General features: G+C 42.2%; 1 protein-coding gene across 2 annotated transcripts in view; it reads left to right on the top strand.

Moving 5' to 3' along the window:
* Positions 1-24,444, top strand: part of iqsec3a (IQ motif and Sec7 domain ArfGEF 3a) — a 120,400-nt gene that overhangs the window by 56,250 nt on the left and 39,706 nt on the right. For both annotated transcript variants that reach the window (XM_047575125.1, XM_047575126.1), the window contains exons 4-5: positions 8,111-9,411; positions 19,653-19,814. In XM_047575125.1, coding sequence (XP_047431081.1) covers positions 8,111-9,411; positions 19,653-19,814 — 1,463 coding nt within the window. The remainder of the gene's footprint in view (positions 1-8,110; positions 9,412-19,652; positions 19,815-24,444) is intronic.

The raw sequence follows: 24,444 nt of genomic DNA, 5'->3' as shown, positions 1-24,444 counted from the left end.
TGAGCTGCTAAAATATGTTGGATTTATGTTCATGTGTATCTAAAGAAATTTGTGGGGGATTTTTTTTTTTAAATGTATAAAAAATGTCTAATCAACCAAAGATTTTGCAACCCCCCCCTCTGCGGACCCCCTGTTAAAGACCTATGCCGTAGATATTAGGCAAAAAAAAAAAAAAAAAAAAAGATGGTATCCGGTATTCCTAAGGCTCTCAATCAGATACACCCCTCACTCCACCCCAGCTCCTCCCTCTGGCTCCAAAACCCCCCAAAATATTGAAACTCAATCTTTCAAGTTGCATTTTTGGAAATTTAGGATGAAATGTTTCTGGAACTTTTTAAATTAAGGCATTTTTGCAAGCATGAATGCCAACTTTTGAGGTATACCTGTTAGAAATCCCAATTTCAATAGTTGGAACAAGTAATCGCTACATGAAGAAAACTAATTTCAGATTAGCTGACAATAAGAATAGTCACTAATTGTAGCCGATAACTAACTCAACAACGCATTGGTTTTTGTTTCTCAGACATCTCAGTGTTCTTCTATCAATTGGTTTCGCTATAAGATGCAAAGGTTACTGACTTCCATTCCTGAAGTCTTCACTTATTGGTGTGTGCGGCACACTTGATCAATACCCCCTGAACAATCAGTAAACATAGTCACTCTGGTGTTAAGTGTCTAAGCCTCAGACCACTAACCACAGGCCGGGAAGGGAAATTTGTGACACACATGGTCGACCGTGTCCTCCTGTTTAATAAGCTAACAAAACATGTAGGTGGATGGTGACTAAAATCAGTCTTACACTTGACGAAGTACCCAAGTGTATTGGTTTCTCACATTTCACTTTCTGTCAGCTCCATTTTCACCCTAGTTTTGACTTCACTTTCTCACTCATCACTTCCCTTATCGAGGATCTGGGTTCTTTTAACCTCAGCCTCCTACCCGTCTCCCCCTCACGGCTCCATTTTCACCTGTTTAATCTCACATCTGAAAGTCCCCCTTTCCCGCTATCTCCCTGTCAACGAGGCTGGAGATACGCGATCGGCTAGATTGATCTTCTGTCTGTACAGCTGGGGGTGCAGGGGCTTGATGGATCTCCAGATCAATGTCAGGGTAATTGGATCTGCGGGGCGATACCTTGATTGCTGTGTAAGGACCTCATGATGAAGTATTTGAGCGTTAACTCACCTCAACCTCCAGAAAACCTCTGTTACTTTTTCTTTCTTAAATTTAAATCGTCATAAATTTTAAACAAGGCCTTAAATTTATTTGCACATTGGTCTCATGCCACAGGGCGATGGTGTAAGTTTGTATTGATCATATTGTATTTCTATAACATTCACAATGAATCTGGTAGCTGATTCATGTGTTCTGCTTTCAATTCTGCCACCATTACAGTGGTGGCAAAGTTGAACTGAACAATCAGCAGTTGTCCCCTCAGGCTTATATAGGAAGTAAATTAGAATGAAATATAATATGCAGCCCATAGCTTTTTGCAATAACACACAAAACACTGAATGCATGCAACGCTGTGAAAGACAATCCGTGGTCAGAGATATGTTTATCTATGGATAATTATATGGGAAATTAACTTTAAAAAGTGCAGGTTTACATGTATATTTTTGAATTAGAAGCACAACACGCAAAGTCTAGATGTGTCACTCGGAACAGCTCCTCAAACGTGAAGCCTAGGCAAGTAGAGCTCCCCCTGGTGACTGGCTGCAGTATAGGTCATAAGCTCCATGTTATACGTGTCAGGTTTTTTGGTTTCTGTCCTTTTAGTTTGTTAATATAATGTTGATGCATGTTCAAGTGTCAATTTTATGGATAAGTTTTGTTTTCGTTGTCCATATTTGTATACAGTCTATGCTCCAGGCAAATATCCCATTGATCACACTGTAGCCAGGCGACAGTTTATAGTGAGAGGAATAAACTTCAAATCACAAGCTGTAATATTGAAGCGCATTCATTACAATCACTACGTTCTCTTTAAATCAGTCTCCAGTGAACCAGTGTTGGCATTTCCAGTTGATCTGAGTCAATTTCAGCTCTGTGAGCCAAAGCCCTAGGAACACACCGCTGTGTGCTTTTTCCTGTTTATATAACGCCGACAAATTTGCTACAAAGTTTTTCAGCAGATCAGGAGTTTTCTGAGAAGTAAGTGACCCGTGCAGAATGCAAATCGTTTGTTTTACGGGATGATGAAGTGACAGGAGACGAGGCCTGACTTTAAACGGCTTCTCCCGCTTCGTAATTGCTGCTAATCTGCCGGAGCGGCCGAGGTTCCTGTGAATCAAAAGGCATTTATCTCCATAAAGTGAAACATTCAGCGCAGGAAAGTGTTTCGATGGCTTGTATTCACTCATAATTCCACTGAAATCTGGAAGGGTTATGCAACTTTATGAAAGAAGGCCCAGGTTAGAGGGCAGGACTCATTTTATGTTACAAATTAAGAAGTTCACGAGTATATTGTCCTCTCTGCAGCTTGTTGTTTGACACTACTTCTACTTTTTTCATTAATTTCCGGTTTTGTCTGCATCACATTCTGCTGCCTCTGACCTTTGCATGACTTTGGCCGAGGATGCATGAGCTAATCAGATCTGCATCCTCTGACGACATCAAGTCGTTCCCATTGTCATCCTGATTTTGTAATACAGTCAGCGTTTGTTGTGTCCCAGTTCTGCCGTTATATAATCGTCTCATTAATCATGCAGATGCTCCTCTGCCGTGAGACAGTGTGCTTGAGCATGAAAGCTAATAATCGCGGCTTTGCATTTCCCTCCCCCTGTAAGATCTGATCTGCAGTTTTACTTCCACGTTTCAGTCTCCTCTGGCTCATTAGAGGGCAACAGCCGTGGAATTCAGATGTTTGTGTTGTTTGATTTGTGGCCAATGTAAATATGAATAGAGAGGGCAGAATTTAATCCCTGTATGACTCTTATCACGACCTTGTGGCACTGATTTTCCTATTCCTGTTTTCTTCCTCTGTGCTGTAAATATGAAGCTACTGCCAGTAGCTCAGCTTAAAACAAACACTGGAGGTAGCAGCTAGCTGGCTTCAAACTCCCCATAAAGCAGCAACCTGCATTTAGTACATTTATTTATTTTTGCACAAATAAACAACCAATATTTATGTATTAATTGATGAGCTTTGAATGTGCAGTAATGCAGACTTTAATGTCTTCAGACCAAGTCAACCTCTGGCATAATATCAATGCTGCACAGATAATTCTACCATGCACGTATGCCACTGGTTTTGACCTTTTTCCATATAAACGGCTGCTTCAGTGTCTGTAGCTTTAAATGCAAATAAGCTGATTTGGCCACGCCCATTTTTGGCAACCAGAGGCATTTGTATCACTCAGGAAAGGGATTATTTCATTGTGTGACGCTGTAAGAGGGTGCATACACTGAACTCGAAACTTATATTTAAGTAATTATTTTGTAAGTAAAGTAATTATTTATTTTACATATCTTTTTTTACTGACCTTTTTTTAAATGCTGAAAAACAATACAATAAAATTAAATAAGAATGACGGTTTAGTTCAACAAATTTGTTGTAAATGTCAATGTCAATCAGAAGGTTATAAAGGAGACTTTGAACAGTGAGGCTGTTTTGTTATGACGCCACAGAAAGAAGAGACAAACATGTGGTGTGTCGTACCTTTAGCTGACCTTTAGTCTTTAGACGCATTTCCATTTGAAGCACAAACATTTTCAGACTAAAAACACATTCTCTTTGCAGAGCCTCTGGGTATTAATATTTCATACACAGACAGAGGAAAGTCTCATCTTTTGAGCCAAGATATCCAACATCCCCCAAAGCGTCTGAGGCCCCAAATCAGGCTGCGCTTCTGCAGCCTTAAAAACTACTCAAAATTTGCATTTGAGTCCATGTTTCTATTTATTTTAGATTGTTGTCGGAAATTGCTTTACCCATATGAAGGCCCATATCCTTCAGGAGGCCTAGAGACTAATGTCCTTGTCCACTTTATCCTCTCTTATCTATTCTTTTCCACTCCGTTTTCTATTGCAGTTTTTATGTTTATGTTCACTTTGAAGCTTCAAACTTTGAGTTAAATCTGTCACTGCGTACTCGCAATTTCTCCCTACTCATTCTGGAGTGTAGTGGCACTTTCCACTGAGTGACTGAGTGTTTTTTTTTTTTTTTACGTCCTTCATTCAAAGGGGAACACGAGGTCAGCATGGTGCTGATCTGCCCGTCAAAATCGATTTAGAGGCGGCCGAGGAACAGAGCAGTGCCATCAACATTCTCTCAAACCGCTGCGTCTCCTGAATAATCTCTCTCTCCATCAGCGCCTAGTGAAGTGATCAGAGGTAGAAGTGACAGTGGGCTAATGGGACGATCTTCAGCGGCGCCATTCCTGACGCGATCATCAGTCTCACCACTGCTTTTTTATATCTCACCTTCTCAACGACCCGAGCAGCAGCCTTCTTGTTTCTTTGGTGCACTTTCCATATGTCTTTCCTTTCTGCATCACACTTGCAACAGTTATCGAATGCTGGTGACATATTTTTATACTATGATTGTTGCAGGCGTAAACATTGCAGTAACACGTGATTGTTAGAGTCTCACGAAATATGAGTTGGAGATTTGTTTCAGCTCATTGTTAATGTGGCCAGCAGAGCAGACCAAGTTACTAACTACCCGAAGAACATAGTGAAGACCATAGAAAGAGATGTATCTCTAATCAGTTGGTAGGGACCAAAAACAGTGCTAAAAGAGTGTTGACTTGTGTCCATTAAGTGGCCAGAAACACAACTCCAAATTCACGTAAGAAACGCATAAAACTTGACTCTGACCACCAAACTGGAAGATAAAGTGTTCTTTCGGATAAGTTTCTCATGCGTAGCGTCAGTTAAAAGCCAAATGTTGGAGCTTTAGGACAGATTGTCCACGATGTCCAAGTGATGAAAAGGGTTGGCCAGACGTCATTAACTTTCTTGCATCAGTGGTAACATTGTAGGCCTTACAGTAACTATATATGTACAGTGGTGATGCAGCTTTAAATTGGCTTTTTCTAGTTGGTTATTTCAGAAGCCTCCACAAATAATCCTAGAAGATTGTCCCTTCACAGGTCAGTCTTCTAGGATAAATAAATAAAAATATGTCCAGATTTACAAAAATCTGGACATATTGTGGTTGGTAAGTAAGTATCTGGTTGTTAACAGACACTGGCCAAGCACGTTTCTGTTGAGTTCTAAGCAACTGGTCGAGAGTTGAGGCTTAAACAGGAATATCTGTGGGTGTAACCATGAGTGGACAAACATCTCCAAGAAAAATTCAGTTGCACTTCTTTTCACTCTTTTAGATATACCACAACCTGGATGACTGAGAACCTTCAGGCATGGCTGGCCATACGTGATACTAGCAGCATCTCCACTTTACGACTAACAAATACCAAAAAAAACTAGCATATGTTCCATTAGTCTGACTAATGGTAACATATCCAGTCATGGACAGCTTGGGTCAATGATGCTGCCTTTGTTTTAGCCTCCTTTGTGTCACGCCGTATAAAATTTGCAGTAAAGTACACTATGATGCTGTGTTCACAGTGCTGTATAAAAAGTGCATAGCGTAACCGGCACACCAGCACATCTGCAGTCCCAACACCGCAGCCTCGTATCAAAACCTATCTACATTCCTCACTTTCTTCGTCCTCGCCACACTTCCTTCCTCCATCCATCATGTCCCGGCTCGTCTTGCTTGCTATAATTCCATCTGAATGGCAGAGTGTATCAGCTACACACTTCAATAAAGAAAACAACGTGACCCAAATGCTTTATTCATCATCCCCGGCCCAGCTTACGAGGCAGAGGCAAAAAACAAAAAAAACAAACAAGCTCGACTGCTACATTTAATCAAACGGCGTCACACTGACGGCCCTTTCTCGCGCTCAAGGGCACCTCTGCACTGGAACTCGTGGCAGGATTCGTTTTGATGGGGGACACTTCTCTGCGTAATCAGGTCAATCATATTACCTCGGCCCCTATCTTTTTTTTTACGAAAAAAAAAACAATTAAAAAGAGGACTACACAATCTGTAGTTTGGAGCAGTCACGGCGATAAAGCCTCGTCGTTTAGAGAGCGCACGCAGCACAGAAAAATACAGATTAAAAAGTGATGAATATTCAGGCGGAGTTTGACCTGTCTGCATTAGCTCCAGAAGCCACCATCAACAGATACAGTAGAGCTGAAAACCAGCATCCTATTCAGAAAACCACCTTAATATTCCCAGTACGTTTCACTCGGCACGCAGGGGCTCCGCAGTGGAATGTAAATGGAGTAGATAAGATGGATTTTCAGTGTCATTCCACTTTTCTAAAGAGCTTTGTATGTGATTTCGTTCCTCTAGTGACAACGACACAGCCTGCATCTTGTTGAACTAACCACTTATCACAAATTGCAAACCCTCCAGCCGTTACTGCCTATCAGTGCTTTTTTTTCCCCCTCTCGCTGAAGTCTGTATGAGGTGCTTTGGTTTGACTTTGTCCATGACTGAAGTGAAAGGAGATTAGCAGCTGAAAGTCACAATTTCATCCTTCTGGGCTGCAGTGACCATTCTCTCTGTTGCATTTGAACTGAGAGGAGGGGCATTTTACCAGATTAATCCTCATGTAGACATCACCTTGATAGAAGGAGCTACTTTAAATCCTTAACAGGGTGAACAGTAAGGATTTCTATGCCATATGATTCTATGCAGGATATTAAGATCATGTGTATTTAATATATGTTTGTGTTTGGCCCAAAGCTGAAATCTCGTCCACGCTCGTGCCCTTGATAAAGCAGAAACACAACCATATTCATTGATTTGGCCTGAATGAAAAGGATTTCAGAGTGACTTCAGAAGATAAGCGCTCTTTCTGGGCACTTCCAAAGATACCCACGCCCTGATTGTTCTGGGAAACTCAAAGAGGTTTCATCCAGTGTCTGAGCTGCTGCCAGATGAAGAGCGCTACATTACATCTCTATCCGTTTCCCACAGCATTTGGGCAATTTTTCACAGGCAAGATTAATGACTTGTTCGGCTTCAGACAATTTAAAGCTGGGCGGAGGGCTCCTCTATGGAATTCGCACAGATTATGAGTTCTATTTGTTGAGGAAATGAACGGTTTGTCCAAATGCCATGAGTCAGCCGTTACTGTGTTCTTGCTTTGACAAAAATTCAATCGTTTTCACGACATGCAGACAAGACCGGCTTGGAAAATAAAATTACGAAGCCGCCTGGGAAAACTATAATTTGTATTTTTGGTGCTTTAATATCTGAATTTTGCCAAGTCATTCAACAATGATTTTTCACAGCCCTTCACAACTCTCTCTCTCTTTTTTTTTCATTCCCACCACAATTTCTCTTTTAATGTCAGGCTCATTCATTTTCCATCCACACCCACACTCTTATGAGCTATTCACCTTTCATGGACTGCAGAGAGCTGGTAGTGATGTGGTGCACAGTCTCCCTACTCACATTTGCTTGAAGTGCAAAAAAAATAGGTCGTTTGGTTGGTGTATTGTGTGCTCGCACTTCTATTGTCTCGCAGAAATACCTGCATACTTTCAGTTTTCTGTAGTTTAACTGTGTCCCCTAAATGAACCTTAAAACCTGTTCTCCAGTGCAGTCCAGTCCAGTCCAGGCTTTATTGTGTGGGGCAATGAAAGTTGGGTAGGTTTTTTATTTTCCAAAGCTCTGTTGCGGCATCTTCTTGCTCAGTTCATGTTCTTTATGTTCCTCCTGGACTGTAAAATGAATTCAGTTTTAGGATACTTTTAGTAGCCGCAGACAGAAGCATCAGATAGTGCCCCGTTCCCTGGGTAATAAAGTTTATTTCAGGCTTTAGCTTCTTACTAACATACCCTTCCATGCAGGGAGGGATTATGGGAGTCCGGGACAGCTGGCTGAGGACTCTATGATCTTGTTTTTTTCCTCCATTTACATATCTGTATGTGTTTGTTCTGCAAATGCTAATGCCATCTCTGCTGTATCTGGTTGAGGACAGTAATGTGTTCATTTTATTATCTTGTAAATTCTAAACCACAACAGAACCACCAGCAACTCATTATTTTATTTCTGTTATCCCTCTTCTATTTCTTTTAGATCGAAATGTTAGAGCAGAAATACGGTGGCCACCTCATCTCCCGCCGTGCCGCCTGCAAGATCCAGACTGCCTTCCGCCAGTACCAGCTCAGCAAAAACTTCGAGAAAATCCGCAACTCGCTTCTGGAGAGTCGTCTGCCTCGACGCATCTCCCTGCGCAAGGTCCGAGTGCAAAATACGGAGGGATTCTCCGCTGAGCGGGCCCTGGCAGAAGGCTGCAACTTGGCAGGCATCCCACTGGTCCGCTCACCATCTCTGCCTGCCACAGTTGGTGGCACCCTGACAGACCTGGAAGACTCCTTCACCGAACAGGTCCAGTCACTGGCAAAGTCCATAGATGATGCACTGAGCAACTGGAGCTTAAAGACCATGTGTTCACTGCAGGAAGGTGGCACCTATCAGTTCAGTGCCGACTCCTTCAATGCAGCAGCAGCAGGAGTAGGAGTAGGAGTAGGAGTAGGAGGGGTTGGAGAAGCAGGTGGTGCAAGAGAGTCAACAGTTCACCAAGGCCCGGTGGATCCAAGTGACCTGTCGAGAAGTGCTAGCAAGCTGATGATGGCATTTCGAGATGTGACGGTGCAGTTTGACAGCCAGAACTTCCGTGTTTCGTCTTCAGTCCTGGAATCCTCCACGTCTGTTACACTCGGCAGCAGCGTCCAGCAAGAAGGCGCACCCACTACTGTCACATCCACTCCCATAACGACAAACTCCACACCATCCTTCATCCCACCTGGTCCCTCACAAGAACCTCCTCCTCCTCCTGTAGAGGTCCCAGCTGAACCTATAGATCCCCCACCGCCACCACAAGAACCACCACCACCACCCCCAGAGCCAGAGATAGAGGGAAGCGACCAGGACGTTGAATTCCCTGCACCGCCTCCTAGTGAAGAAGAGCTGTGTGAGGAAGACCTACCTCCTCTTACCCCACTGGATAAGATGGCCGCCCCTCAAAGCCCAGAGAAGGCCGCGATGGTGGCACCACCACCACCAAGAGAACCCCCTTATGCCCCTCCACCACAGGAGGCCGTAACACTGGGAATCACTCCTTTGGCGGAGCCTCTGGATGTCAAGAGATGTGGCTCCGAGACAGCGGACAACAGCTCGGAGCAGATGAGCAGCAGCAGCACGTCGACGGAGGCGCGCTCGACATCCGAAGCCTCGTCCAAGGAGGCACTGCAGGCCATGATCCTCAGCCTGCCACGCTACCACTGTGAGAACCCAGCAAGCTGTAAATCACCCACGCTGTCCACGGACGTCATGCGAAAACGCCTCTACCGCATCGGCCTGAACCTCTTCAATGTGTGAGTAGTCAGTCCAGTTTATATTAATTTATGTTCAGATCATGCCTATACAAATTCAAATCAGGTTGAGTTGGGGGTTGAGTTGCTCAAAAATACTATTATAGATGCCTACATTTCTTCCCAAAATACCGTACAAACTGTTTCCTGTTCCCGTCAGAACTTGCCTATGCCCAGAAATATGACTGCGTTTTCTTGTAAGGTCTTAAATTCATTCAGATTTAGTGATGGAAATTATTCTGGAGAAGGTCAAAAAAAGATGACAGCAGATATATTGGAAAGGATAGAGCACTGTATACACAGCTCAATTTACGAAACCTGCGCCTCCACCCATCCTCTAGGTGTACCTGAGGTTTGATGGTACCCAAAGCAATGAAAAACATTTCCCTTACAGTTCCCCATTGTGCCGAGCTAAATCTAAAGTGTCTTCTTCCTTTTCAGATAGAAGCATAAGCACAGGGACTAATACAGGGATGTGGGAAGATTGATTTGTAAGAGGAGATGAAAGTACCTGACTGAAATGGGACAAGACAGTTAGGGACACGCTAACGTTTACGGATGTACCCGGACAATGTGGTAATGACAGCAGACTGAGCCTCATGCATTTTGCAGTGGCAGACGGTGGAGGCTGGAGTTGAGTCAGACATCCTTTTCAGATAGCGAATATGCAACGTCGATGGCTTTGTCAAATTGATGCACTGACGGCTTTGTGTCGTTTAGACATGGGTGACTTTTCTAGCTTTATTCAGACATGACAGAACATTTACTCAAAGATCCACATGCCCAGGGTGATATTTAAGACAGGGTGCACGTGGAATAGAAAGACTAAGGTCACCGCCAGCTCACACAGCCCTGGGAATAAGCCTCCAGACACGCAAATGGATTTTTTTTTTTTTTTGACATTATCAAACGTTTTGGACATTATACAGCAGGAAGTTTAATACATATCTCCAAATTGAGAGAAGCTGTGGGCAATTCATGTAGCAGCAGCAGTTGCTTCTTTGATCATTTCTGATGTGGTATCAGCCTACATGTAGAAAGAGTCCCGTACTATAACGTTTTTAACATTTAGCTAGCTACCTAAGCTAACTTGGTGGTGACAGTTTTGAGTTTAACACATTTTAGCTCTCAAAAAGAGGACCTGTCTGGGAAAAATAGAACGTCTTGTCGGCCTATTTAAGTTAGTTAGCTTAACATGCTAATAGCTTCCATTTATATTAGTAGAAATAAAGAAATAAATTAAAACATGTTTAGTTTGAAGGCTATACAATGGTTCATATTCATAGAATTACCCACTTTCTATAGCCTCCAGTCTGCCATATTATTTATGTCCAAGTTCTTAGTTTGTAAATGTGCTGCATCCCACTGATGCATTTTCAAAAAATCAACTGACATTGATTAGTGTGTGTCCAAAATTTTAATTCACAGATTTTGTGAAGTAATGAGCCCCTGGAAATACCTACTTTAGGCACTATCTTTACCGAAAGTCCCATAATGCAATTTTTAAATTCAATGCTGACGTTCATCAGTGAATTTCCAAAGTTTTAATTATTAAGTGAACTAATGAACATCTGCGTTGCTAATTAAATATCAAATTAAACAGTTTATTTAATATTCTCGTGAGGGGACTGTTGTGGGGGTGCAACCTGAGTCCTCCATTCCTATCACTACCCAACTCCCACTGTATTATTTCTCTCAGTGGCTTTACAAACAGTCAGCCGAAAGGAGAAAGGAAAAAAAAAAAAAAAAAAATCGTGCTCTCTTTCTTGAGAAGCTGGTTTATGTTCGCTGGTTGTGGCTTTCCAGTCAGTTTACCCTCGCTGTCTAGTGAAGAGTGACAAAGTCAAAACCAGATAACAACTTCCTAGACACGCTGCAGAGGGGTGCAAGGTGGTTACATGGCAGCGACAGATAGGATGAAAGTCGTTGCCATGGTGACAACAGTGCATGGGGGGGGGGCAGCACTGACTGAACCTGCTGTGGTGATTTATGGAGAAAAACACAGGATGCCGTAGATATGTCCATAGTCGAGAGAGGTCATTATTAAACTAATCTATTATAAACGATGCACATGAGGAATTTGTGTTGAGTTTTTGGCACACGAGGAAATAAATGTTTAATTTACCTCAAGTGGGTTGACCCTTCACGGCAGCCTTGATTTTATGTGTTCACCGTTTCCCATTTAAAGATGTTTGTGACCAAATGGCTGCTAAAAATGCTAACCAGCCACCGGCACACTTAGGAGAAGTTGATTAATGGGGAGATTTACCATATGCTGTATTAGCTTTTCACCCGTAGCATACCCTAAAGGACTTTACACCCCGCATATTCTAATGAAATGAGCCGGACTCCCTGGCATATATAACAAGCTGAGCTCAATTCCTGATTGAGTAGCTGTGTAACAATTTGTTCGAACGCATGAAGGATGAATCCAAAAGATAATGGCAATGATCCACAAAGCCTAAAATTCTCATTATTCATTCTGCTGTGAGTCGTGAATGTAATTAAAAGTTCTTTGGGCATAGTGCACCCCATGCACCAAGGGAACTGGAATGAAAAATTTCAGTCAGAGTTGGATTGTTTTTCTATTCCTGCCACCTCAGCCATTTTTCTAAAGCCTTTCGCTTTCCAAAATATCTTGCACTGGTGGAAAATTCACTCTGTTCCCCTGGGTCCAAAACCACTCTAGGATTTTGTTAAGTTATTGCCCCAATTAAGCCATCTCGCACAAATGTGGAAGATCGGAGCTCATAAACACACATTATCTTTTTGCTTATACTCCCAAGCTCTGCAGTGCCATAAAAGTGCAAATTAAAGCCAATTAACTTTGACTCAATGCTGGAGCGGGACACTGAAAACAAAAGAGGGAACGAGCTGTGCGCTTAGTGAAAAATGGGAGCAGGGGGGATAATAACCAGGGGAAATGTGCAAAATAGGAGCTGTGTTCACGTCCAACAAAAATATATGAAAGAAAAAAGTTTCATCTCCTACTGTCGATTTTTTACTTTAGCACATAGTTTACTTTGTATTGTGACACGACTTGAGTCTTAACTCATTTTTTTTTTTTTTTTTTGTGGTGTAGCCTACAGCAACTGGAAGTTATGAATATAACTGTGGTTTCTATGAATATACTTCTTCTGATGGTCAGGAACAATGGAATAGAGGGTATGCATTGACGTCACTGCTGCCTGAATGGCAAAAACACGGGGAAATGTATCAGTAAATACAGCGAGACCAGGAAAAATGTGGATTATCAGATCGAATTAAGGACAACTGAACTTGACAATGATCCATAAAACTAGTATGGATTTGGAAAAGTGGATTAGCCTCAGTTTCAGTTAGTTTAAGTTAGTTTTAGGTCATTTCAGTTATGATAAATGTAGCTAACTAAAAGATGCTAATGCTAAGGGCTTCACTGAGAAGTAACGTTCAGTACAAGTTAGCCGTACAATACTGTACCAGACTTTAAAAAGATGACGAGGAGTGATCACTAATATTCAGTTTATTGTTTTATTGTTATTTATTGTTGGAACTGATATATACTGAAATAAATACTGTTGGCCATAACTACGCCAAAACAACTTGGAAAAACTTATCTGACAGCCCTCCAGAAGGTGACTTAAGAAGTAACTTGGCAGTCGGAGATCTGTACAAATATATCTCTGACTGCCATTCAGATCTGTCAGTACAGTCAATCACACAACAGCTCTTCACCTTTTTTTAACTTAATTTTACAATTTAGACTGTATTAAAGCCTATGATTCAAACTAATGTGGCTAATCTCCATGCTCAACTGTCACGTTTTCCGTAACCACAGAGACTTCACTAGCTGTGTGTTATTCCTCTCACTGGCAGCAGGGGGCAAAAAAAAAATCCGCACTGTAGCTTTAAATTACTTAGCTAGTTTAAGCAATCAAAACAACTGTGCCCAAGTTCAGGTCAAAGTTTTGCTGTAGTTAAATGTGGAAATTAATTTCATATATTTGTATGTAGGTGTTACAAAATTGAGGACAGTCTCCATTATATCAATCATCATATTAATCAAGACTTAACCCCAGCTCGACTCAACCTGTGATTGGATGTTTACATGCAATCACAAACTTAGCTTGGTATGGGCACTTAGCACGCATTATAGCAAAACATTATTTTGTGGCTCCTTACTTTGTTTTCTGCACTAAATGACCCTTCAGTTGATTCACTTCAATAAAACACTTGTTATATTCTCAAAGCTTTAAAAATGGGGGGTTAGATACATGGTTTTGTCTAGACAGCAGTAAAAAAAAAACATAGTTGTTTTCATTAATGCGGGCCATTATACTGGTACAACCCTGTCGCTATTGCCAAATAGGTTTAGGTGATTTTTCATCGGTCTACAAAATCCTGGATCACACCCAGTGCAAACACATCTTCAACTTCACATACTCGATTGGGTTCTGTAGAGGCAGTTCATTTTTAAAAAGCTAGAAGATTGGAGAAAATCTCTGGATGTGAAAGACTTTCCATTTTGCTAAATATACACTTCTTCCATTGGCAACTAAATCTACGCAAATCCATCCGATTAGCACGTCATTTCTGGTGATACCGATCTTGCAGGAGTGCGTACGTAACTTGTCCACTATGATAGTTTCGATCTGAACTTCAGCTCGACTGGATGTAGCATTTATCTGTTCATTTTTTTCCTACGTAGACTATCGTACACATTTGCAATGAGTGTTTAACGATAGCGTCTTGTTTGATTATCGGGTTCTGTGATTCTTTTTAAGAATGACAGGTTTCACAGGTTTCGCCGTGTGTTTGCAGACCCGCTTCCCATACCTCTGATCAAACACCTTGAAAGATAAGCTGACTTTTAATAATTTGGCTTAGGAGGGAAGAGAGGGATAGAAACGAGGAAGCATAGCAGAAAAAAATAATATATATATATATATAAAGTAGAGGGCAATCGGGCTTGAGGCTTATTAGTTCCACCAGTTCATATCCTCACTTTAATACCTGCGCTGGTGTATCCTTTGCATCTTAAACAGGGCTGTTTGCTTTGGGCTAAAACTTGGGTATTGCTTGATGATGCGAACAAGAAAAGCTCGACGCGTATGCACACAGTTAGGCTGGGTAAATCTCAGTTTGTGTGTGTGTTTTTCTTGCAGCGGGAGGTCGATGCACAATCTTTGCACAGGAGGGGTGGGAAGTAAATTAAACAGGAAAGTTTTGTGCATGTGCGTTCGCCAGAGTGAAGAGAGAGTGGAGAGAGGAGGAGCAAAAGAGACACAAAAAGGTGACGTGGGGAAAAGGCTGAGAGAAAGAAGCACTTGATAGAAGTTTCCAGCATTAGTGTGGCTGGAATGGCAATGACTCCATTATGTGAGGAGAGTGTCAAGGACATCACACACACACACACACACACACACACACACACACACACACACACACACACAAGGGAGCTAGGGCCAAACCTTCAATCCTTGGACTTTAATGACAGATTCTTGAGCAGATTTCTCTTTTTGTATGCATGACTTTTCCATTTAATACGTCTCCGTTCTGCAGCCCATTAATTCATTTTTCTCCCTCATACATCCCAGCGTAGGGAAGGCATTGATTAGGCATCAGAGCAGCTCGCGGTGGCTCCGGATCGACTCCCCATCGCGCAGGAAAATGGAGCACCATCGAATGGAGCTTTATGAATTAAAGAATAGGTGGCACAAGAGCGCGGTGATGCTGGGGGAAGTGTGAAGAACAGGCGTGTGATTTAGTGATATTTAAATACACATGTCAGGCAAGGCTAATTAACTCGGAGAAGTTTGCCGGACTCCTCTAGAGGGATCCGGAGGGTAGAGCTCCACCGCGACTCGTGCGTCGGTATGTGCTTGTTTTTTTTTGGCATACGCAAAAACCTTTCCTGTTTTAACATCCTGCCCTCAATGCTAAATGACCCAGCACATAATTACACACTCTGACATCCAGATGGCGAACAGAGCGAGCCTTTCCAATTTCTCTTGGAACCCACCACTTTTTTTTTTTTTTATACCCTCATTTGCTTCGGATATTTAAAGGATAATTCCAGCCATATTGTGCTTTTTGTTTTTTAATCCCGCGTACCTCAATTTTGCAAGCGTAGGAACTTAATATAGCTGGTGTGCACCTCAGATGCAAATCGCTGCAACACACACGCCAGCCTCAGGAAGAAGAAATGCAGCCAAATCATCGTGTTCCCGCCTCGGCTGCCTTATCAGCAAATCCTTGACAGACGAGAGCAGGTCGGGTGAAACAGCGAGTCCACATTAGTGTAATGATTCAGGGTTTTTGAAGCGTTTTACAGGTACAACACACAGCCGTGTTTCCGCTCAGAGAAATGCACGGGGCCGCTAACCGGTCATCAATCTATCTCAAGTTCAGTAATGGAACCGTGCTCGTGGAGGAATGGGCAACACGCGGCGCCTGACACTTAAGCCCTCGTGAGCGTCGTAAAACACGGTTTCCGAGGTGCGACCACTGCACATCTGTCCACCGGCGATAAAACAGAGGGCCGATAAAATTTGACGTGGTGGTGGTGGCGAGAGAGGGGCGTATTTATGATGAGGGGACAGTCCGCGAAGATGAAGCGAAAAAAAGGTTTAAAGAAAAAAAAAATGTGTGGGCGCAACGAGGAGACAAGTGTCGGCTGATTTGTGAAGTTGTCGTTTTAGCGCGACATCTGGTTCTCGTCTGGCACCGTTCCTGCCCACCCACCTGCTTTAAATGATATCTCTTCCTGTTCCTTTATCTTTCTTTCTTTTTTTTTTTTTTTTAATGTCACAACTGGGAACTTACATACCGTATTTCCTCTAATAGTGGGGCCGGTATTCAATTAAAATCCGGGTCTCGTATTATGGCCGGTGCATGGTTTACACGAACAAATAAAGGCCGGCGTCGCTACCAGATCTGTCAGATTTGGTTACGTTGGGATTTCTTTCACGTTCAGCTTTTTTTTTTTGTTGTTGTTATGTTCGGAAGAGATAGCTCGATAAAATGTTTATTTGTAATTTTCCACAAAATACAAAATGACAGTAAGAAAACGTCAAAATAGTTCGAGTTCAGTCCATTCATTTGTATAGTAGGTGCAAAGGGATTTAACAAATTTTATCCTGAAAATAGACTGGATAAATTGATTAAAGTTGCATTTTATATATATAAGAAAACAAAACCGATAAGCTGTTAGCTAACTGCTAACCTCATCCCCTACGTCGTGACGTCATCCGGAAGCGCCAGATACTCAGCCAGTAGACACAGTCAATGCACTGAACGAAAATGTTCATGTGTGTAGGTACTGTTGTTTAAAAAAAACGAACAAAAACTAATTTGCCCAATAAATTGACCGGTTTATTTTTGGTAGTTCAAATTGATACATTTATGTAATTTATTCTGACCACCTGTGCTTACGCGTTTATTAGTCCTGGCCAGCTGCTGTTGCCTGTATGGTGTACCTGCTAAAGTGAAATATAAATAAATAAATTGCAGAGTAAATGGTAGGTAAAACTCTGAGCAAATATATTGGTACGTACCAGTATGAAACAAAGGGAATTAGAAATAAAGGCCTCCCTCTAATAAAAGCATGCCTCCAATAATGGCCGGGTGTTCTGGCCGGCTGAGTAGATAAAGGCCCTGGCCACTATTAGAGGAACTACGGTAATGCAAAAAAACAAAAAACAAAGTGCTTCCCATGCATATGACCTTCACATATTTTCTAACACATCAGTTATTATAGTGTGAGCAGGATTTGGAAGCTAAGTGTATGACCAGGTCCAAAGTTTATCATTTATGTTCTTCACCTAAAACTATATTGCATGGAAACATCATCCAGCCACAATGTGACATTTTCCAAGATAAAAGCACGTGTACCTGCAAATTAGTTTTACAGCGTTTAAACACGCAAACAAACCGTAGGACGGGGACAGCCTGCTCATTCTGCTACACTCATCTGAATCTCCTGCACAATTTCCCAATCTTCACCCCGCCATCCACTCCCGATCGCGAATAATAATCGCCATGTGTGATCCGTCTGTTGTTGGGCAAACATCAAATGAGCGATATCCGCCAGATTCATTTGGCGAGATGTCACCTTCGGCTGAGGGGGTGCGTTAGAAGCTGAGAGCGAGCTGAGGCTGTCGCAGCAGATGCTTTCGGGAGAGCCCGAGCTCTCATTCCTGCACATCTGCTCTGTCTGGTCCTCTTCCAGCCTCCTCCTCCTATCCTGCCCTTTATCCTCCCTTCACTTCCCCTCTGTCCTGCCCATGCTTTACTAAACCCATTAGCTGTGGTGCACACACACACACATACACACACACAGTGCTCTTATGTAAAGTCTGTCATTTAAACACCGTTAGGAGCTGTGACAATAATGCGGTAGCCTCCCTACAGCAGCTATCTGCCTTTAATAGGGTTATAAATAGTTAAGTTATTACTCTCCTGTTATACATGAGTAACTTCTGGCATGTAGTCACCTGATCATCATAGGCAGGGACATTCGAAAACGGCGATTCACAGAAACCTGTGAGGTCTCGAATCAGTTTGAATGGAAGTGCACTTCGTGGCTCAGCAATACAGATGTTCATATCGACTTGCTCTACTTGCAAGTATCGGTGAATGAAAGGGGTCCCCGCCCGTGGTTTTGTCATGCTTTAGCTCGCAGAATTAAAAAGGCCTTTTCTCCCCTCTACTGTGCATGTGAACAGCTGCACACGGAGCCACCGAAAAAAAAAAAACAACAACACACTTTCAAAAAAGGAGAGCTTGGAAGTCTTCACTTGGAGCAGCTGGGATAAGAATGAAACATGTGCTGAAAGCAAATTCGCAGATGTGACTACAAATCACAGAAAGACACAGATGAGATACTAAATACCATGAAGGAGTAAATGTTTATAAAAAGAAAAAAGAATAACGAGTCAATTGGAAACTCTGATATACACTGATCAGTCATAACATTATGACCACTGACAGGAGAAGTGAATAACATTGACCGTCTTCGATGTCCCGCTGGGTGGCTCTAAGACCTGGCATTTGTGTGGGTGTTACTTAGACACCTAGACCAGAGAAGGCACCCTTACCCCACAGCAATGTCACTCCTTAATGTCAGCAGCCATCCCCAGCAGGATGCAGCCTGACACAGACACACACACAAAAACAGTTTTAACTCAGAAACTGGTCAAGTATCTGTTGGATATACCAGAACAAGCCTCATCCATAGGGGCCCCACCCCTCCACCCATAGGACCCAAAGCCCCCCACTAACAACATCCTGTTACCAGACACCATATGACACCCTCAGAAGGCCCATGTCTATTCCCTGAGGGGTCACATCTGTTTTGGAGCCACAAGGGAGACCTACACAATATTAGGAAGGTGGTCATAATGTTATGCCTGTATAACATAATACAAGGTAAAATACTGTTAAGCCAGCAATTGCAAAAAAAAAAAAACTGTAGAAATAGCAACACATTTGGTAACAAGTTCCAACAGGAGCATTTGAGGGATATGCAGTGATTATTTCAGTCTAATTTTGGTTATTGCCACTAACTATACCGAATTGATACGTCTGTGTAGTTTAATAAAAGTGTGGATTGGGTCTACGCAGTGGTTTCTGTTCATTTTGGTACACTCTTTAAATCACCTTGAAGCAACTTGACATCAGAGAACAAAATGTCACTCAATTAAACTAAAGCGCAGACGAACGTCAGAGCCGAGCTAACTGTGTATGTCCCACTGCCACAAACTCGGCTTGAGAGGAACGTCAGGCCTTCGCACACGAACGGGGATTCAAAGCGACATCCCGAATCAGCCAGCGCGAGTCTAACACTGTCGGCTAAATTTAGCCGCAGCTTCTTCCTACTTCTTAATGAATGTTGTGATTCAGCAAGGGACTGATTACACACTCTGCCCTTTGTGTTTTATCCCTTTATCAGGCCCGACCAGCAACACGCAGGTGCGCGCAGGGAGATCCCAACCTACCAGTTTTCAGACCAAGAGCCTAATTACCACGATAAATCATTTTTTATTATTTATTTTAATGGCCGTTAAGTTCCCACAATAAAAAACTTTGCAACTTAGTGTCCATCTGTGCCACATTAATACCTTTTATACCCTTAAGTGCTAACATGAGTCATTACTGCTTCTACCTGTGGCTTGGTATGTTTCACAGCAGATCCTCTGTCCTTACTGTTCAGCTCACTTTATTTTTTCTCTCTTCATTTTTTATTTTTTATTTTTTTAACTCAGAAACCCCGACAAGGGCCTACAGTTCCTGATCTCGCGAGGCTTCATCCCGGACACGCCCATCGGCGTGGCACACTTCCTGCTGCAGAGGAAGGGCCTGAGCCGACAGATGATCGGAGAGTTCCTCGGCAACAGCAAGAAGCCCTTCAACAGAGATGTCCTCGAGTGAGTAGCTCGTATCCCCCCCTCTCACACACAATCACACGGTGCTCTTATGTAAAGACTGTGATTTAAAGGATTTCGCACATCATTCCCTGAACTCGTTTTAGGTGATTCTCCTTGATAATCCCTCTGTTTTTTAGTTTTTGAGGGAGATAAGGGCTCATCAACAACAACAACTACAGTCCTACATTTGAGAGCGGGTGTAGCAGAGGGAAAATTATCTTCCTTCTTAGGGATGGTTTTCAAATCATGTCTAGAGAGTGGGTTACGGTCCACTCCATGTTTTCAAGCTTTCCATCTCGATTTTAACCTGAGGTAGTTGTGGTATATCTTGCTGTAAGATGAAGCCTTGACCAACTATACCAGAGGATGCTGCATGCTGTACTATATATATTTAGCTGAAATGAAGTGTCATGATACAACAACTTGGCCCTTATCAGATCCAATTTTGTAGGAGAAATTACTTTTCCGGCCTTTGAATATATATCCCTTCTTTTTATCACATTCGTATCACATTTGCTTTTGTACCTGCTTTGTCTTATCAGACAGATAAGTAAGAAACAAGTACGTAAGGAAGGAACAAGTTAGCTGCCATCTTATAATGTAAAAAAGCGACTGTCACTTCAGGAATGTACATAATATGCAGGTATTTGCACAAGGGTGCGGTCCCTGAATGGAGGTTTGCGCACTGAGTTCCTTAAAGTCCCACTTAAATTAAATAGCATTCTTTCTTCTCTCCACACGGTGTAGGTGGCTAATAAGCTGCTCACTTGCAGCGTATTAAACGGCATGCTGAAGTATTTGCAGATGTCGCATTGGTCCACTCAGATTCTAGCGTGCCCCCCCCCTCGCCCATTCAAATTCCCAGCTACAGTCTTCCCATGACACGTAGGCTACAGCGCAAGTTTGTTTACCTACTTTACCCTCGTTCCCTGCGGCGTATCGGCGCTCTGGCAGCCTGCCCGCTGCTGTCAGTCAAACACAAACACAACATGGCCCACGGCGGAGACAAAAAAAAAAAGGGCTCACATATTCACATATTTTCCCAAAGGACTCTCTTTTATTTCAATAACAAAGAAACTATTAATGTGATTTCAGGGGGAATGGTTGAAACTGAAGCAGCGGAGGCCATCATATCCTGACTTCTAATAAGTCGTATTCAAGGTGTTTAAACCGTCACTTTTCTTGATTCCCCTCTGTAGAATTCTTGGTTAAACCTGGGGTCTTAATCTCCCAGCCTGTAGGGCAGACTGGGCCTTTTAGATATCGCTTTTGCTTCTACAATAACACCAGAACCACTTTTTTTTCTTTTCTAAAGGCTCTCACTCAGATGATCCAATAAGATTTGACAAAGCTGCTCCAGAGTCACAGAAGACATCATTCGAGTCTGAATATCTATAATTTATTTCATGCCAAAACATTATGGGGAGCTTTAAGCTGCCCCGTCGCTCTTTTCTTATGTGCACAATAACTCAAGAGACCTATTAGTAAGTTAGAAGCTGCACTGATTAGGATTTTAGCAATTAACAACTGCCTGGAACGTGTACTTTAAGCATTTAGAGGCAGTATATAATTGACAAAAGATATTTATGCCTGCCTTCGACGCCAGTACAGCTTCTTAAACTATTTATTGAATGATTGTGTAGGGAGGGAATCCATAAATATAGACAGTAGAAACATATGCCCGAAGTATTCAAAGCAAAACAAGCATTCATCTCTGAGCCTAATAATCCCAGACAAAGCTGGGGCTTTAGAGAACAAGGACAAATGCTACTTGTCAGATAAATGTGAAGACATTGTAACACAGGCACGTGCACACATTACTCACTTCAAACTTTCGGAAAAAGGTTTCATTCTAGGTCGTTAGCCTGATTGGCATCGTTTGCTTTGAAAATACAAAAGGCCCCTTTTACCACCGTTCTCTCCTTAGCACTGATTTCCATCTTTCAGCACCTAATAGTCTTTTTCATTCTATCACTTTGCCCTATTAAACAATTACGAGGAAATTTGCATATCAGCTCCACCGCGTTCTTTCTTTTATCGTCTTTTTTTTTTTGTTACCGAGCCGAGAGCATACTCTACGTCTTCGCAAGGTCAGACAAACACGACAAAGCACTCTCTGCCGAGGTGTTCACCCCGGGTCAACTTCATCTAATACCCACATTTTCTTAAATGGACACCGCCACGGTTCCAAAGACATTTTATTAACAGGATTATGCTCTTAAGGCTTGAAACTCCAGTTCGCCGGGCAGATCTATCCTCGGTGCAGGTGACATTGGGGATATATAGATGTATATATTCTCTGCCTGCAGCAGTCCAACAGCAGCTCTCGGAGTGGAAGCGATGTTGAAGAGGAACATGATAGGAGGAGTGCAAAGTGTGTGTGAGAGCACTTCCGATAAAGTGTAGTCACAGGAGAGCCGGTGAAGGGTTGCAGTCTAATGTGAAAATCACTCACGGTGATTTACTGAGCCTGAATATGTGTGTATTTCTTTGCGTGCAAGCATGCGACTGTGTGTGCACTAGTGATGTTCGGTACCGCAGTTTCCTTCCTGATCCGATACTGCATGGGTCTTCAAGAGGGGGTCTGCGACCCCTAGGGGGCCCGCGGAGGCACTGCAGGGAGGGTCGCAAAATCTTTGGTTGATTGGACATTTGTTTTTTAGTTTTCCCAACACAAATTAAAATACGTTAAATGTACATTAACATGAATCCGGCATATTTTAGTAAAGGGATAAGGAATAGCTTAATATTGAATGCAAAATGATGATAATAATGTATATTTATAAATATCACTAGCAAGTTTAATATAGAGCAGATATAGTAGGTAGGGGGTCCCTACTTAATCTCTCCATCGGTTTGCGGGTCCTTGGCCTGACAAACGTTGAAGACCCCTGTATAAAATTCAGGCTGGTAATGGCGATACCGATCCGATACTTTGTGTAAATACATCTGTTGTATATTGATGTGCTGAAGAAAGAAGTGATCACCGCTGACAAGTCTTATCTTGCATTTAAAGAGGTTTATTTACGAGAAAGAACAATGTCAAAAATCACAGCCGAATCTGAGAGAGCTTCTGGCCAATCGTCGAATCCTCTCTGCCATTCAGCTCCTACAGACCCCTTATATATGGTTCTTATCCCCAAGAACCCCCATTCACAAACAAAACTTGTCTCCTTACAAGGTCTAGCAGTTTTATGGACTGACAACTGATACATCACCTTTTAACCTTTAAACTTTATATAGACATCCCCAAAAAAGGAAACAAACACTGAGAACGAATGGAGAGGACCATATACTACATATTTCCCCCCTTCGAGGCTCCTAGAGTCTCGACCAACAAAAAACAGCACATATTCACTGTTACAACATAAATACATGTTCCTCCTACATGTGCCAACTATAGCACAACTCTTAACAATACAACAAATTCATGGAGTGTGAGAGCGAAAACCTATCAGACAGTCATCTTTCTTAAAATGTTCATCTTTGAAACAAGACAGGAAATTCTCTCACGGCCCCTCTGCCTTAGGCGACCACACAGTAGTACTCCAAGCCTACTAAAAAAGAAGGATTTCTAAAATTTATATAGGGAAATATCTTAAGCAGAGTATATATATGGATACCTCAGAAAATAAATCAAAACCATATCCAACATCAGGCTGGTCGACCCATCGGACCCTCCATTGGACCTTTCCCTTCCTAGCATTACTTTCCTTAAACACCCCGAAAACAAAAAGAAACAACTGAGGTTCCAATACATCCACTTTCTTAACAAACACATAACTCCATTACATTCATTACAATATTGACAAAACAAAAGTATGTTGCACTGTGATTCTTGTCCGCTTTGCTCCATTCGTTTCCCACTGGCACTGCGAAGCTTCATCACAGTGTCCTAGTTCAGGGTCCTTCATTCCCGAACCAGCTTCTTGCAGTGATCCTCCTTCAATATCCTTCTAAGTGGAGAAAAGACAGCACACCAGTATCTTTGCAAACATTAAAACAAATAGAAACAATACATTCAAAAACAAACATCAACACACATTAAATCACCCTTAACTATGACCCACTTTGATATAAGACTATAAAATAACTCATAACTAAATACAATCTTCAAAATGGGTACATCTCCATCAGGTGTCCTTCTACACTGATTTCCTCATCATACTCTCCCTCATCATTTTTATTTAATAATGGCATCTGAACTTGATTTCCAGGCATCACGACTCCAACCCACTTCAATATCATAGCCTTTGCAAAAGTCAACACCAATGTACAAAAACAAAACATTAAACATAAGGATAAAACAACTGCTGTTGAAATCTGGGCCAGGATTGCTCCCATTGGACCGAATTTCTCCTGCAACCAGGCATTCGCAGACCATCCAGCTCCCTTTGATGGACCAAACGCATCTCTGATGTTCCTCAATGCATCTATGACACTTGTCATATTGTCTGAATTATCAGGAATCAAAGTATAACAGGCATCCCCAGTTAAATTTAAGGCCACACAAAGACCTCCTTGTTTAGCCAAAATATAGTCAAGAGCCATATCATGTTTTAACAACGTCAATCGATGACTTTTCTGCGTATTTGTCAAATATTCAAAACCTACCATGGTCTCATTTGCA

Source organism: Mugil cephalus, chromosome 22 (genome assembly GCF_022458985.1).
Source record: "Mugil cephalus isolate CIBA_MC_2020 chromosome 22, CIBA_Mcephalus_1.1, whole genome shotgun sequence".
NCBI lineage: Eukaryota > Metazoa > Chordata > Actinopteri > Mugiliformes > Mugilidae > Mugil > Mugil cephalus.
The sequence above is the reverse complement of the archived record's forward strand: the minus strand, read 5'-3'. Positions and strand labels throughout refer to the sequence as shown.